Source organism: Furipterus horrens, unplaced genomic scaffold, assembly GCF_987537825.1.
Source record: "Furipterus horrens unplaced genomic scaffold, mFurHor1.1.pri manual_scaffold_10, whole genome shotgun sequence".
NCBI lineage: Eukaryota > Metazoa > Chordata > Mammalia > Chiroptera > Furipteridae > Furipterus > Furipterus horrens.
The window spans coordinates 35,952,725-35,967,313 of record NW_028327180.1 but is presented as its reverse complement, the minus strand read 5'-3'; the positions used below and the strand labels follow the sequence as shown (position 1 = coordinate 35,967,313).

At 45.6% G+C, this 14,589-nt stretch overlaps 1 protein-coding gene across 1 annotated transcript in view; it reads right to left on the bottom strand.

The window, feature by feature from the left end:
• Positions 1–7,623: 7,623 nt before the first annotated feature.
• Positions 7,624–14,589, bottom strand: part of SCARA5 (scavenger receptor class A member 5) — a 94,703-nt gene continuing 87,737 nt past the window's right edge. Inside the window, exon 9 of the mRNA XM_090289041.1 lies at positions 7,624–8,265. Within this exon, the coding sequence (XP_090145167.1) occupies positions 8,129–8,265 (137 nt within the window). The 3' untranslated portion in view covers positions 7,624–8,128. The remainder of the gene's footprint in view (positions 8,266–14,589) is intronic.

Sequence of the window (14,589 nt, the reverse complement as noted above, 5' to 3'; positions counted from 1 at the left end):
AGTTGGGCAAAGGGGTAGGGAAGGAGAAAAGAAGCAGACCTAAAGAGGGGGCTTCTGGACGCTCACCTAAGTTGGACTCTGTGTAGACCAAAAGATAAGCTGACAAGAAGAGTGAAGACAGGTTTTACAGCAGTAAGGTCATGTGTCACTTAACAAGGGGGACACATTCTGAGAAGTGCGTCATTAGGTGATTTCGTTGTTGTTCAAAGTACACAGAGTGCGCTCACACAAACCTAGCTGGTACAGCCTACCACACATCTCGGCTCTATGGTATCGCCTGTTGCTCCTAGGCTACAAGCCTGTGCAGCCATGTTACTGTCCTGAATACTGGAGGCAATTGCAACACATGGTGTTTGTAACTCTGAACATATCTAAACATTAAGAATATGGTATAAAAGATAAAAAGAGGCACACCTGTACAGGGCACTCACGATGAGTGAGGCTTGCCGGACTGGAAGTTGCTCTGGGTGAGTGAGTCAGTGAGCGGTGAGTGAAGGTGAGGCTCTAGGACATCCCTGTGCAGGACTGTTGACCTTGTAGACACTGTGCACTCAGGCTACACTAAAGTTATAACAATATTTGTCTTTCTTCTGTAATAAATTAAGCTTACATTACTGTAACTGTTTTACTTATAAACATTTTAAATTTTTTAACTTTTCAACTCTTTTGTAATAACAGTAGTTTAAAACACAGACACATTTTACAGCTGTACAATATTTTCTTTCTTTACATCCTTATATTCTATAAGCTTCTTTCTATTATGTATATTTTTTTACTTTTTTTTTGTTAAAAACTAAGGAATAGACAAGAGTCAAACACAGTAACTATGCTACTCATTCCTTGACCCATTAGTTAAATCAAAGAGGTGGTGTTTAGAGGGAAAAACACCACTTTGACACTGGGATGAAGATCACCAATAAAAGCTGGATATTGACAGCAGAAGAGGGCTCGCACTATTTATAATAAGAGCCCTGATTTTACTCGCCTTTTTCTGAGTTTGTGAATATGACAGAATCTTAAGTTTCTGGTCCTCAACTTGAAGCTCGGAATCCTCATAGAAAGCTCAAAAAAAAGTTGGTCTTGGTTTCTAACAAACCCAAGTCCTGCCTTGAGTTTCCTAGTAAATTAGCTCTTTCCCTACTCTCCAACCTCATATTCCAGACTGAACCCACTCCCGCTGGCACACCCCTCCCTGTGTAATGCAGAGATACCACACCTGCCCTTTGCCTTCTCCTGCCCAATACTAAACTGCCTCAGAAGGATCTCAAAACATAGTTCTTTATGTTTCTTAATTTTCTGCTTTTCTTTGTTTAAGTATCACTATGTCTCAGAAACACATAAAAGGAATAAAATACTTGTCTGATTATAAGTTGATAACTTCAGCATAAGTAGTAAATGGCTCTTACTCTTGATTCAGGAAATGTTACCCCATTTGCTATGGTTAGTATGTGTTGTGGTGGGACTTGCCTGATATCCTTCTTTGCATAAAGTTATAGTGCTCCACGTGTCAAACACCTTCCTCCTCAACCAAATTTGTGACTCAAGAATAAATAAATATGCCCAATGGTTTTAGAGAGAGAAGAAATTGTACTCAAAATGATGTTCATTGACATTTTTTGCCAAGAGAGAAAAATTTTGGAATAATTTTGGAAAGACAAAGGTGTTGAGGAATATGGGAAAAGAAAAAAAGAAGAAACCCAAAGTATTTTGGATCATGGGTGGACTCCTTTTATGATTTAACAGATGAGCAGATCCTAGGAGCTCCATAATTTACCTTTGCCTGACTCCTCTAAATACTGTAAAAAAGCTGAGATCTTCCAGGACTGGTCAGGAAGAAGGCATCTCTAACCTCTTTAGAGTGTCCTTTGGGGATCAGAGGAGTCTGTGATTATTCTGTGTGGGTTGGTCCTAGTGTAAGAAATTTCTGTGGATTCACTCTATAGGTGGCACATTGAATTATTTGAATGTAAGTAACTGAATGCAGAGCTGTTTATTTCTGTAAGCATGTTAACAGGACTCAAGGGCTCAAATACTTTGTATTCTACAACAATGGATCTATGATCTCCATTTCCACCTTCCTCAGAGTTAACCTTGGAGAATTCTGGTATTATTACTACTTTTGTTACATTGAGTGTAGTGTCAAAGATTTCTTGGTCCTAATTTCCCCATTTACTGTGGGATCTTCTCAGTCCTGAGTCTTCCCTCCACACCCACATGATTAGAACAGAACCAGTGGTTACAAGGATTCAGGGAGTTCAGTCTTGTCAAGCCCAGAGAACCTGTCACACAGTAAATGCTCAGGGGATGCTAGCCATGGTTTTTATATGAGCTACTGCTACCATGTTGAATGAAGGGACTTATACTCTTAGTGTTTGATCATTCTCATTTCCTACTGTTGATTATTTGTAAAACCAGAGCCAACCTGTGCTATGGTTAGCCCAGCAATAAAGATGGTGTTTAAAAAAATTTTTAAACAACTGAATCATTTGTGTTTTGCATGAGTAGGTGAGCAAGCAGGGAACTGTCCACTGTTCCTTTCACCTGTATATTTTCTGTTGTTGTATATTATTTTCTTGTGTGGTTAATGTTATACTGAAAGCCCATGAAGGGGATAAGAGCTAGAATGTAGCTCCATGAGGGCAGGGACCAAAGCAGGCTGGTCTACCACTGTATCTCCTGTAGCAAGGATGGAGCCTTACATAGAATAGACACTCAGTAATACATAAATGAAAGAAAGAAGGGCAAGAATTTTATCAAGACTATTCCCCTTTGGGGACAGGGCATGGGTTTCCGCAGGGAGAGAAAAGGAAAGGTGAGTCGCTGTATTCATTAAAACTGACATGAATAAGTCCATTGCAGAAGGATGAGGTCTGTCCCTCAAATCCAGCATGTGTTCTCAGTGGCCAGAGCCCTGATGGACAATAGGGCCAGCATGCTCTTTTCTACTTGAGGAGAACACAAGGTGGGAAATAAGAAAACATCCATAGTGTAGACATAGGTGGAGCTGAGAGGTAAGTGGGTCAGGCAAGGAGCCAGGACATTTTTACCAGCTCTTTGGGACCACAGGTCAAGTAGTTATTGAAGGGTGTAAGACTATGTGTTAGAAACTTGTCTGTTTTAAAGCTATTTGTATTTTTCTTTCTTTCTTTCTTTTTTATCCTCACCTGAGGACATGCTTTCACTGATCTGAGAGAGAGAGACAGAGAGTGACACACAGACAGAGACAGAGGTACAAGAAACATTGATCATTTGCTGCCGCTACGTGCCCTGACTGGGGATCAAACCTACAACCTAGGCATGTTCCCTGACTGGGATTAAACTAGCAACATTTTGGTGTATGGGATGATGCTCCAACCAACTGAGCCTCCCAGTCAGGGCTAAAGCTGTTTGTGTTTTTCTGGTATTATTTCCTTGTTGTTCATCCTTAGGTTAAAACTATACTAGTACTGAGGAAAAACAAGCAAGAGGCTGGGACTGACCTTTGAGAAGAGTCTGAGTGGATGCGGGCCATGAGATAATTTTAAGGGAAGCCCCCTCCCCACAAGAAGACACTCTTTCCAGAGCTAGTCCCTGCCAAATCTTCATGTGGTGCTGCTGTGTTTCAACAATGAAGAATCTTTTCTTAGAATTCTGTCTGACCAGAAAATACCCACAGGAAGAACTTGACTTCAGGCCATGAAAGAGTACCTACCCAAATTATCCTTCCTTTGTCATGACCCAAAAATTGTCCGAAATACTTGAAACATAATTTCAGATATTGGACAACAGGCAGCACAAGACTGTGATCCCTGAGAAAAGACAACAAGTGACGTGAGCCCATCCTGACCAGGCTTTCTGTCCAGCTGCTGCACAGTGAGGAGAGACCAGAGTCCAGCCCCCTTACCTCAAGGTGAGGAGACAAAGATTGGAGATCAGGGAGGCCAAGGTGGCTAGAATTTGCAGGGCACACTATCTGAAAGTAAGTTGCTACACAGAGAAAATTCCAGAAAGATGCATAAGTGTCACGAGCTTATGTCCGTGGTGCTGTCTTTCTTATAAGTCAGTCAGGCAACTGCTCAGCCAGCTGCCTGCTGAGCAGCTCAGCACCAAGGAATAGACAGGAGTCACACACAGTGACTATGCTATTCACTCAGCTTTTATTGAATGCAGGTTCACTCAAAGTAGAACATCAACATACATTAATATCCTACTCACATTCTAACAATCTAAGAGAAATATAATACACACACAGAGCAGTCAATGGGGGATAACAAACACAAGTTCAAGAATCTCAGTCTGCAGGTCCAGGAGATAGCAAGGTGGGCAAGGGAGGTGTCAGCGTCTCGCAAGGAAGAATCCCCAGAGCCAGGTGTGCAACAGGGCAGATGAAGTTTTCAGTCCAGAAGGGCAGAGCCTCCGGTGGCCGATACCAAGGGAAGTCAGCGTGGCATGGAGGGCATGGAGCAGCACTCTGGTGTGTGGAGCTCAGCTGTCTCAGCTGTGGTCTGGAGCCTGCTGAGTACCTTGAAAGTGGTGTACTCCACCTTCTGGGTCTTTTGTTAAGTATCTTGATACCCCTGATGGCAAGTGGGGAATTTCACCAGAAGACTATCTATGGGTGGCCTCACTCTGCAGACATGGCCATTCTGATCACATGTGCAGTTATCTTAGCTGTGTCTCCTGGCCAGACATGTGTGCTCTGACTACATGGGTAGATAAATTAAGTGTGTTTCCTCACCAGGTATATCTACTCTGACTTAGGGAGTTTCCCTCTTGAACCAAAGAGTCATGGGTGACTGACAGACACTTTGGTTGACATGAGTGATTCCACTTTGTTTTATATACTTACTTTAAGCGATCTTGATCGGACCAATGCCATTTTGTTGGTCCTTGAGTTGTCGGCTGAACACCAGTCTGTGGGAACCCCATGAGGCTGCTAGAACAACTTCTGAAGAAGCACCATTACCAGAGCTTATGCAAAGCTGAGACTAGTTCAAGTTCCCTCCAGCCAGGGTGGGGGAATGACCTGGTAACTGAAAGTCCTCCGTAGAAGCTCCTTAGCCTATTCTAATTGGGGGTTGTGGGGAGGTGCTGGCAGAGAGAGATAAATGACAAAGCTCCAGTTGGTTGGAACCCCATCTCACCTCCAAAATGCTAAAGGTGGAGGGGAAGGAGAGGAAAAGAGGGAATAGAGGGGGGTGTTCTATGAAGGGCTGGAGGGAGAGCTAGTGGAAACAGATAAAGACAAGAGATTCACACATTTGACATTTTATAGAAATGTTAGAATAACTGTTGTAAAACAATGTGGCTGAAGAAACTAAGGGGTGCCGATGGTGGAAAACACTCTCACAGCCTTTCCACATATCAAGTCCTCTACAGTGTGGTTTAACTCCAGCACATGTCGTCCCCAAAGGTTGTTCCTCACAGGCATTTGAAATGAGGACATTAGTAGTGCCTGTGGACATGAGAGGGGGCAGGAGGAGAGGCCACTGGCCTTCTCCGTGGGGGCCGTTGACAGGATGGGAAATGTGATGATGTGGGAATGGGTATCACCAGGCTTTTTAGAGGTGAAAAACAGGATGCCTCCTCTGTGAATTTCCAGAAGTCAACTTTTCTCTGTTGACTTTCTTTACCAAAGTATCATGGACCTTAGCAAGCTTGGGGCCATTAGATATACATTTCCAGAGGTGCCAGCTATGAGCATGTGGCCAGGAAAATGCGGTGGCCTGGGCCATCCCCAAGCACTGCTCAGATCCTGAGCCCAGGAGGTCTTGCCTCTCATTAGGTGATGAGGCTCAGTGACTTCACAGACCTTGTACCTAAATGTGGATGATCTTCTTACATGTGAATAGAACTCCAGATGGAAGCACACCTCTAAGTAAAAACTCTGGAGATAGGAGGAAATAGACAAGTGTTATTTCCTTTATTGACTAGAAAGGCAATTTTCTTATAAGCTGGCCCTTGATTACTGTTCCGTTCCTTGGGACCCTTTCCTTAAGTGACCAAACAAGGCTTGAGACATCATGTTCCACCATGTTCTTGGTCTACGTTGCTTATTGTCCTCCAGAAGTACTAAGGCACCTGCTCATAAAATGCCCATTCTATCATAACCCCCACTGAGGAATGAGCTCTTTTCATCAGTCCTCTCCTTGTTCACTGGGTTTCCATGAGAAAAAATGGGACACAAAGCTTGTCAATGACATGTTTTAAGCTTTATTGAAATTCTTCCTTACAAAAGATCTGACGTACTTTAGGCCGAGCCTAATTTTGTTCAGTCCCTGAAATGCAGGTCCATGGGGATTTCCATGTCCTTTTAAGTAGGTATGTAAACTAGTAGACTTTTATTTTAAGGTTCAAACACTTATCACCATCATTTTTATTTGATGTAAAACAAAACTTGTGGTTTCCCAAATGAAAAGACCAAGTAAGAAGGTCATGCCGGTCTTCAACAGAGGGGTAACTGGGTTCTTTGCTAGAAACAACTTGGGAATGTATTTCATTCAATGTGATATCTTTCCACCTTTAGTATTTTATTTTTTTTAATACAAACTTTGCAATGTGCTGAGCTATGTAGTAAACAGTGCCATGTTTATATATGCATACATATATTGGCTCTGGGAAAAAAATGCATGAGTACATGCGAGTTATGTAAACATAGCAACTGGTCAGAAGGAGAGTCTCTGATCATCAGGACATTAATGAATAACAAGCATATTGTAAGCAAAGAACAACCAATAGCACATATTGACTTAGTTGTCAGACAAGAACTTTCTTGGTCTCATACCTGGAGGGTCCCAGGTGCCACTTTCCCCAGGAAGGCTGATGCTCACCTGATATGACAGGTTGAGGTGTGTCCGAGGCCTGTGAGTCTGTGACTCCCCCGAATGAGGTGGATCTGTACTCCCTCGCTACCACGTAGCTCCCCTAGTCCTAGAACACGTGGATGGCCCAGTTTGACCTCCCCCTTGTGTCAAAAGCAGAATATGATGCCCCTATCACTAAGAGAGGGGTGCAGATTGAGGATTTGCCAAAGACCAGGGCCCCTTCTTCTCCTGGAGATTATAAGAAATCCTCATTTCCTTCTACTCTTATAGGACCCATTAGGACACATGTTCTCCTGACCATAGGATCACATCCAGATTCAATACCATCACCTCCAAAGAGCTCTGAGACACAGGAGGCTTGGCTTTAACCCTGACTGCCAGATGACTGAGTGCTGGTCTTGGTCTAACCCCACTAGCCCCCATGTCACCCTGCAACAACCTTTCCTTTCGTGTGGATGGTTGGCCTGGGAGCCGGTCATGTCTGATTGTGCACTCATGCTCCATAGGTTTTGGCGTTTGTAACCTTCTAGGCACACAGGCTTTGCACCATAAGCCTCTTGCTCAAGCCTAGCAAAGACACACTAAGTTTCAGGCAGAAACAATGGTCTCAGTCGTTCTCAATGTCACGACTTGTAGGCCAGGTGAATGGAGGTAAGGTCTTACCTAAGCTAACATGCCTTGTAGAAATGCTGCAAAGTGGGCAAATAAATTTAGCACCCAAGCTACCATGTAGCACATGTGGTGGTCACTCAATAAATGTTAGTTTCACTCTCCTTATCCAAATCCAACTTAATTCCTGCCTATGACTTACATTTCCCTCTCCTATAGCTGTCACTTCCCCAAGCTAACAAAAGGATGCAGAGGCGGCATAAGGAGGGGAAAATGAGTCATTTAGTATTGTCTCTTGCTGGGAAGGAAGGTGTCAAAACTCTTGGCTGAACCGAGGTGTGGAAATTATCCAAAGAGTGAAAGCTGTTTTACCTCCCTCCTAACTAACAGACCAAAGGGAATATGCATACTGCGGCGTGATGCCTGGTGCTTAGAAGGCTGGGAAAAGTGGCAATCCAGTTGACCAAGACTCCACATTCAGGAACTCTGGTGGAAGGGAGAAGCAGGCAGTAGATCCCAGAGTTAGAGTTTGGAGCAGATATCCAAGAGGGGAATGACTACAGGCCACTGCAGTCCTGGGATAGAGATGTGGGGTAGGGGGAGGTTGGACTGGGCAGGGCAGAGGCAAGATCAGGGGAGCCCCAAAGCATGGCCCCACCCCAGAAATGCAGGAAGGAGGCTGGTCAGTAGGGTCCGGACCTTGGCTGTGCCCACTTTCAGTGTCTGATGCATGTCACCCCAGCATCCTCAGCATGTCCGCAGTTTGTCACCCCCCATTTGGAGAAGGTGCAGCGGAAGATGGTATCCTCTGTGCCCTTGCAGGCGACATCATCCATCCAAATCCGCCCTGTGCCTGTGGAGACAGGTCAATATGGTTTCTTAGCAGACATGCCGGAGAGCAGGACATAAGAGAAATGGGAGCATTGCTCTGTCTTTCCTCGACCAGGCTGTCCTAGGCTGTCCTGGCAAATCTAGTGGCTCTCATCTGCCCTTTCCACCCCACCAAGATCAAATACCTATCTGCTGGGCTCAGTTTTTTGAGGGCAGAATAACAATAATTGAGAGTGGTGGTGATACTATTTACTGAGTATTTGCTATGCATCAGGCATCTTACACATGATCTTCCCCAATTCTCACTATGGTGCTGTGAGATGGGAATTAATAAGCCCATTTCACAGATGGGAAAACTGAGGCTCAGAAAGCAACCAGTTGTGAGGTTGCTCAGCTTTTAAGTGGCAGAGTCTGAACTCAAGTCCACGTTTAACCACCTTCCAGGCCCACACTGTATATGAGACACTGCATAACTTTTGAGATAGGGTACATTGTAGTCTTTGTTGATGAATACCCAGGCAGGGCCAAATCAGAGGGACAATGTCAAACAGATACTGGATTGGACAGATCCTGTGACCCATTACCAAGTATTTAAGGCTAATATTATCTCCAATATTTTGAAATTTAACCTAGATGGTTCCTATTCTATGAGCCCCAAATACTGGTGCTGGAATGGCAGAGGACCCCAGAAGTTAACATTATAAGCAGACATATATTTGACGGCAGGCAGAAGCATCCCTAACTGTAGTAATTAGGTCAGTCCCCAAAATACAAGGTCCCTAAGACAATCTATTTGAGTTTTGCCTGTAGTCAGCTCTATTTACCCAGGTCTTAAGGGGATCAACCTACTGGTCTGAATGTGCCCGTGCAGGGGAGCCTTTAGATGACTTTCCCAGGGTTGTACCTGAGCCTTAGAAACAAACTTGGCGCTGAGGTCCCTCAATAAATGTCAGGGGAACAGGGCAGCTATGTGAGGCTCCAAGAGGGAATGGAGAGGGCTTGTCTGAGATCAGAGGGGTCAGTGGAGAGGGCAGTGGGCTGCACCAGAAGTCACCTGGAATCCCCAGTGATGAACTGGCAGGACTCTTACTCATGGTTCTGGTGGGCTCTCCGGGCTGATGGCCGTGCCTGGTCCTGCATGGTGGGAACCCGCTTGGGGGCCCTCTGCAAGGGTGGTTGAGCTTCAGGGCTCCTATGGAAATGATGCTTAGAGCTTTGCTGCTCAAAGTGTGGTCCTGGCCTGCAGCATCGGCATCACCCAGAGCTTGTTAGAAATGCAAAACCTGAGGCCCCTCCCTGGACCTCCTGAACTGGAACCTACTTTTCAACCCAGTTATGCACACAAGGGCAGGAAGCACCGGCACAGCAAAGGAAGTGGGACTTTGCAAAATAGGACAGACTTCGATTCAAGTCTTGGTCTCATCTGGGGGACCATTCTTATTTTAAAACTGAGAGGGGATTCCTGGGATGTGAGACTTTGGGTGCTAAAACTGGGTAAGTTCTAGGTAAACTGGGTTGGTTGGTCACTCCAGCACCCTAACTTGTGAGGTCTGTGAGCTGGCACCAAAAAGCATGGTTAAAGGTCATAAAATGGGTTTCAGCATTACTGGCTGTGTCAACCTGAGCAATTCAAATGAGACCATAAATGGGCCCTATATTCCGATGCTAGCTCTGCCTCCCTCCACCATCCCATCTCTCAGCAACCAGACAACCCCTCCTTTCAGAGGGATTGTGAGCACTGACTGTTAAAACCTTAAAACTGTCACTCACTCTTGAACTCCATGGGGCAAACCCTAAGTCAATCACATGAACTAATATTTTTGTTATGATGAGATTTGCAACATCTGTCGTCACGGGACCGTAGAGCAGTGAATTCAGGGCAGAGGTGGGAGGAGGGGCCTCCTTCCACTGTCTTCTTGGATGCTATTTCTTCACCAGAACCTCTTCCCTGGCTGGATTCCCTATCCCTCTTACACAATAAACCCTTTGAGGCCGACCAATAATTTGCAGATTAAATGTCTCCTGGAAAACACGTCAGTTTACAAATTACCCAGGAAAAGGCTGCAGGCCAAGAGCAACGTGGGATTAGTTACACCCAAAACAAATAAAGGAGCAAATAAAGGGGACTGATGAATACTGAACAGGCCCAAGGTTAGCAGCCCACATGCGAATAAAGGATCACGAAGCTCCAAACTAAAGCTGGTGTTTGGCCAAGGAGTCCTGGCTAATGTTCATCATGCAAGAGCTAATAAAATGAGAGTAGGGTCCTTCAATCGGCAGCACTGAATATCTGCAGTTATTATATAGCTTGGGGTCAAAGGGTCAATGAGCCTGCAAAACATCTCTGTTCCTAGCCATGTCAGAAAGGTAAGAACTGTCATGACCCTCCCAGGTACCAAGTATCACTTTAGCTGCAGAACTGACCTCTGATTACTCAGAGTGTGGTCTGAGGACCAGGAGCGGCAATATCACCTGGGAGCGTGTTAGAAATGCAGAGTCTTGGGCCCACCCAGATCTGAATCAGAGCCTGCATTTTAACAAGGTCTCCATGATTCACGCATGCATTCAAGTCCAAGAAGCCCTGCCCTACATCAGGTGTGTACTCCCGTCCAGGTTCCCTCTGTTAGCTCCCTGACGAAGCCCTGTCAGGTAAGCAGGCTGGGGTCCTCTGCTCTGTACTTTATAGATTGGGATCATGGAGCACCGGGCTGACATTTTATCTTGAGGAGGCAAAATTGGGACTAGAGGCCAGGTCTTCTGACCCTTAGAGCACTAGGGGCTGTTGGAAGGTGATATTGCTGGGATGAGTCAGTGGAGACTTAATTTGATCCTTATCATTCATTCATTCAACAAATATTTAAGGGCCTATACTGTGCTCAGCACTGTTCTGGATGTTTGGACTATGTCATTGAACAGAAAAGACAGAACAACATTGAAAAAAAATCTCTCTGCTTCATGGAGCTGACATTTGAGCTTCTGTATATATATTTAGAGTAATATAGAACGACAGAATAAGTTACACTGAATCCTATTAGGCTTCCATGGGAGCTTCACACAGAGGTCAGCAGGATAGCTATCGAACAGATGTCTAAGAGCTAGGAAAACTGAGGCCCCAGAAAGGTCAAGTAATTTGTCCCGTAACCATTAAGGGTAAGAGACTATGACCCAGGCCTCTGTTATCCAGCTGATCCAGTCCTTGTTCCTTATAGAACCACAGTACACAGCATGCAGCATGATCACTAAGCCAGAGGGTGGAAGACCCTGGGCCAGTGCAGCCCACTGCCTGCTTTTGTAAGTAAAGGTTTATTGGAACACAGTCGCATCACTTGGTTACATTTGGTCTATGGTTGCTTTTGTGCTACAACTGCAGAGTTGAGTTGTAAGAGAGACCATCTTGGCCCACAAAGCCCAAAAATATTTACCGCCTGGCCTTTTAGTGTTTGCTGAGCCTTGCACTAAGCCATCTCCCAGTGTTTGAACTTTTTCTTAGGAAAAGAAAAGGGCAAAAAGTGGTAATAACAATATGATTAGTGAACACTTCTTACTTTTAAAAGATTTTATTTATTTATTTTTAGAGAGAGGAGAAGGCAGGGAGGAAGAGAGAAACATCGATGTGCAAGAGACACATCCATCAGTTTCCTCTCACACACCAGCCAGGGACCTGGCCTGCAACCCAGGCATGTACCCTGACTGGGAGTTGAACTAGCAGCCTTTTGGTTCTCAGGTCAGCATTCAATCCACTGAGCTACACCAGCCAGGGTTGATTAGTGGACACTTCTAATGCACCTACTATTGCCTGCAAGCCTGTCTGCATTTGTACCCATCCTCACCTCCTTTTTGTCTGTCTGTCTCACAGAAAGATTTCCTCTGCATGTCCGGTGGAATTCCCAGCTGTGCTAGATTCTAATACCATCCATCTCCTCCTAGACCTCGTTCCAGCCATTGCCCCTCCATCTTCTCTATCCACATTCGCTTCCTCTCCAAGAGCTCTTGAACCAATTTAAAATGAAACATTTTGAAGTCTTTCTCATTTGGCTCTTCCCAGAGAGACTGATAATTTGATTACTGAGCCCTGTCTAGGAAAGTTCTGATGGTGCCGGACCACTGAGAGAACTGCTAGGGCCTGACAATTTCTTGTATAATGCTGGGGAGGATTCAGAGCAGGCAGGCACAGAAGTTCCTTCTTCCATTTCTTCCTCCTTCCCTCCTCTCCTTCCCTCTCATGTTTATCCAGTGCTTATTATGTCCCAGGCCACAGTTCTGGGGTTTGGAGCTATGAAGGCGAAACCCGTGAGATATCAAAGATAGAAGAGCGTGAGAGGTGCTGTGGTAGAGACATGCACAGAAAACGCGCTGGGAGCATAGCATAGAATGGGGTAGAGGTGGAGAGGGGGATGGAAGTAGCCTTTGGGAGGCGATAACTGAGCTGACTGTGAGAGCTGAATAGGAATTAGCTAGAAGGAGAGAAGGGAAAGGCATCCCAGACCGAATAGACATGGAAGAGCTATGTGAGCTCAGAGAACACAAGTAGTTCATATGGCTGAAGAGTGAGACAGAGGCAGGAAGCAGATGAGGGAAGGGCCTTAGGGACCAAGCTAAGGAAACCAAACCTGATCCTTGCAATCATCTTTCAAAAATGGAAGGACTGAAGCTTGGAGAGGTTAAGAAATCTGCTCCAGGTCACCAGCTAGCAAGTGGCAGACGTGAGATTCTAAGTTGGGTGTGACTCCTGAACCTGAGCTCCTAAGCACTATCCTACCCTGCCCGAGGTCCCAAGCAAGAGACTGAGAACAAAAAGGAGGGACAGATTCCAGGTGGGGCCCAAGAAGATAAGGGGACAAGGCAAGGGGAAGAGGAGTGGTGAAAGTGGACAGAGAGAGGGGCTGAGGGCTCGGGAGACCTTGTGAGGGTGAGGGGGGGCATGCTGGGATTGAGAGTCGGGACCCCAGTGGGGGAGGAGGCTGTGGTCAGAGGGGTGTCTGGACTGATGCACAGTCCTGCCTGCTGCCAGAAGGGGCGAGTGTCCCCTCTCTGCCCTCAGAGCTGCTCTGGCCTGATAGCCCTTACGACGCTGTTCAAGACCTATAGATATATCTGCCTTCACTTCTACACTGAGCATGTTGAGGTCAGAGTCTAGGTTTACTGACTCACTGAGCCCAGAACCTGGACCATGGACGGTACCTAGAAACCATTGTGGAAAGAAGGGAGCGCAGGCTGGGCTGGGAGAATGGGTGCTGGATGAGGCTTGGCTGGCTGGGTGCCTTCCCCTCCCCAGGCCCCCATTTCCCCCTGGGCACCAATTCATAACACCTGGACTGCCCACCTGTCAAGGTCTTAAATATCACATGACATGAGTTATTCGACCATGATGGGGAAAGAATGGTACAAATTTGATGTGTGCATGGAAGCAAGTCCAGCTTCCCACTGACTGGCTGAAAGAACCAAGTTGCAATTTTAGAACTTCTCCACATGTCATATGATATAAAAATCAAGGGGGAATGAAAAAGGCCACAAAGTCTCAGCTTTAGGCTAATGCTGCCCATGACATTCAAATAGCTGTATTTTGGTTTCTCTAAAATAATTTTTGACATTTTTTTTCCCCAAAAAGGTTTTACTTCCACTTATTAGGAAGAAGTCATCATTAGGCTCAAACACTGACAAGCAAGAACTGTTTCTACTGTTTCTGTTACTTATGCCAACAAAAAGGCAGTTTTTCTTGAAGAAAAACGGCTGAAATCCAGTCCCAGACTTTAAGTGGGAGGCAAGTGCTCTGTCCAGGTGGGCTGCCCCTGTGGAGCGGGACCCTCTGAACCCCCTGTGCACTCTGGCCTTTCAAGTGGAGAAGCTGGTATGTGTGGGGCCAAGTGGCTGCTCTCCACCAGCTGTCACAACAGATTCCACCAAGAGTCACTTTCGGTCAATGTGATTCTTAGTCTGCTCTGGCTGCTGGAACTGAGTACCATAGACTGGGTGGCCCAGAATATTTCTCACAATTCCAGATACTGGAAGACCAAGACCAGGGTGCCAGCACCACTGGATTCTGGTGAGGGCCCTCTTTCAGGTTCAGACTTCTCTGTGTATCCTCACAGAAGGAGGATAAGGGAGCTCTTAGGAAGTCCTTTGATTTTTTTAAAATCTTCACCCAAGTTATTGATTTTAGAGAGAGAGGAAGGAAGATGGAGAGAGAGAGAAACATTGTTGTGAGAGACAGACATCAGTCAGTTGCCTTTTGTACACATTCTGACCTGGGATCAAACTCGTAGCCTAGGTATGTGCACTGACCAGGAATCAAACCTGCAACCTTTTGGTGTACAGGATGATGCTCCAACAAACTGAGCCACCTGGC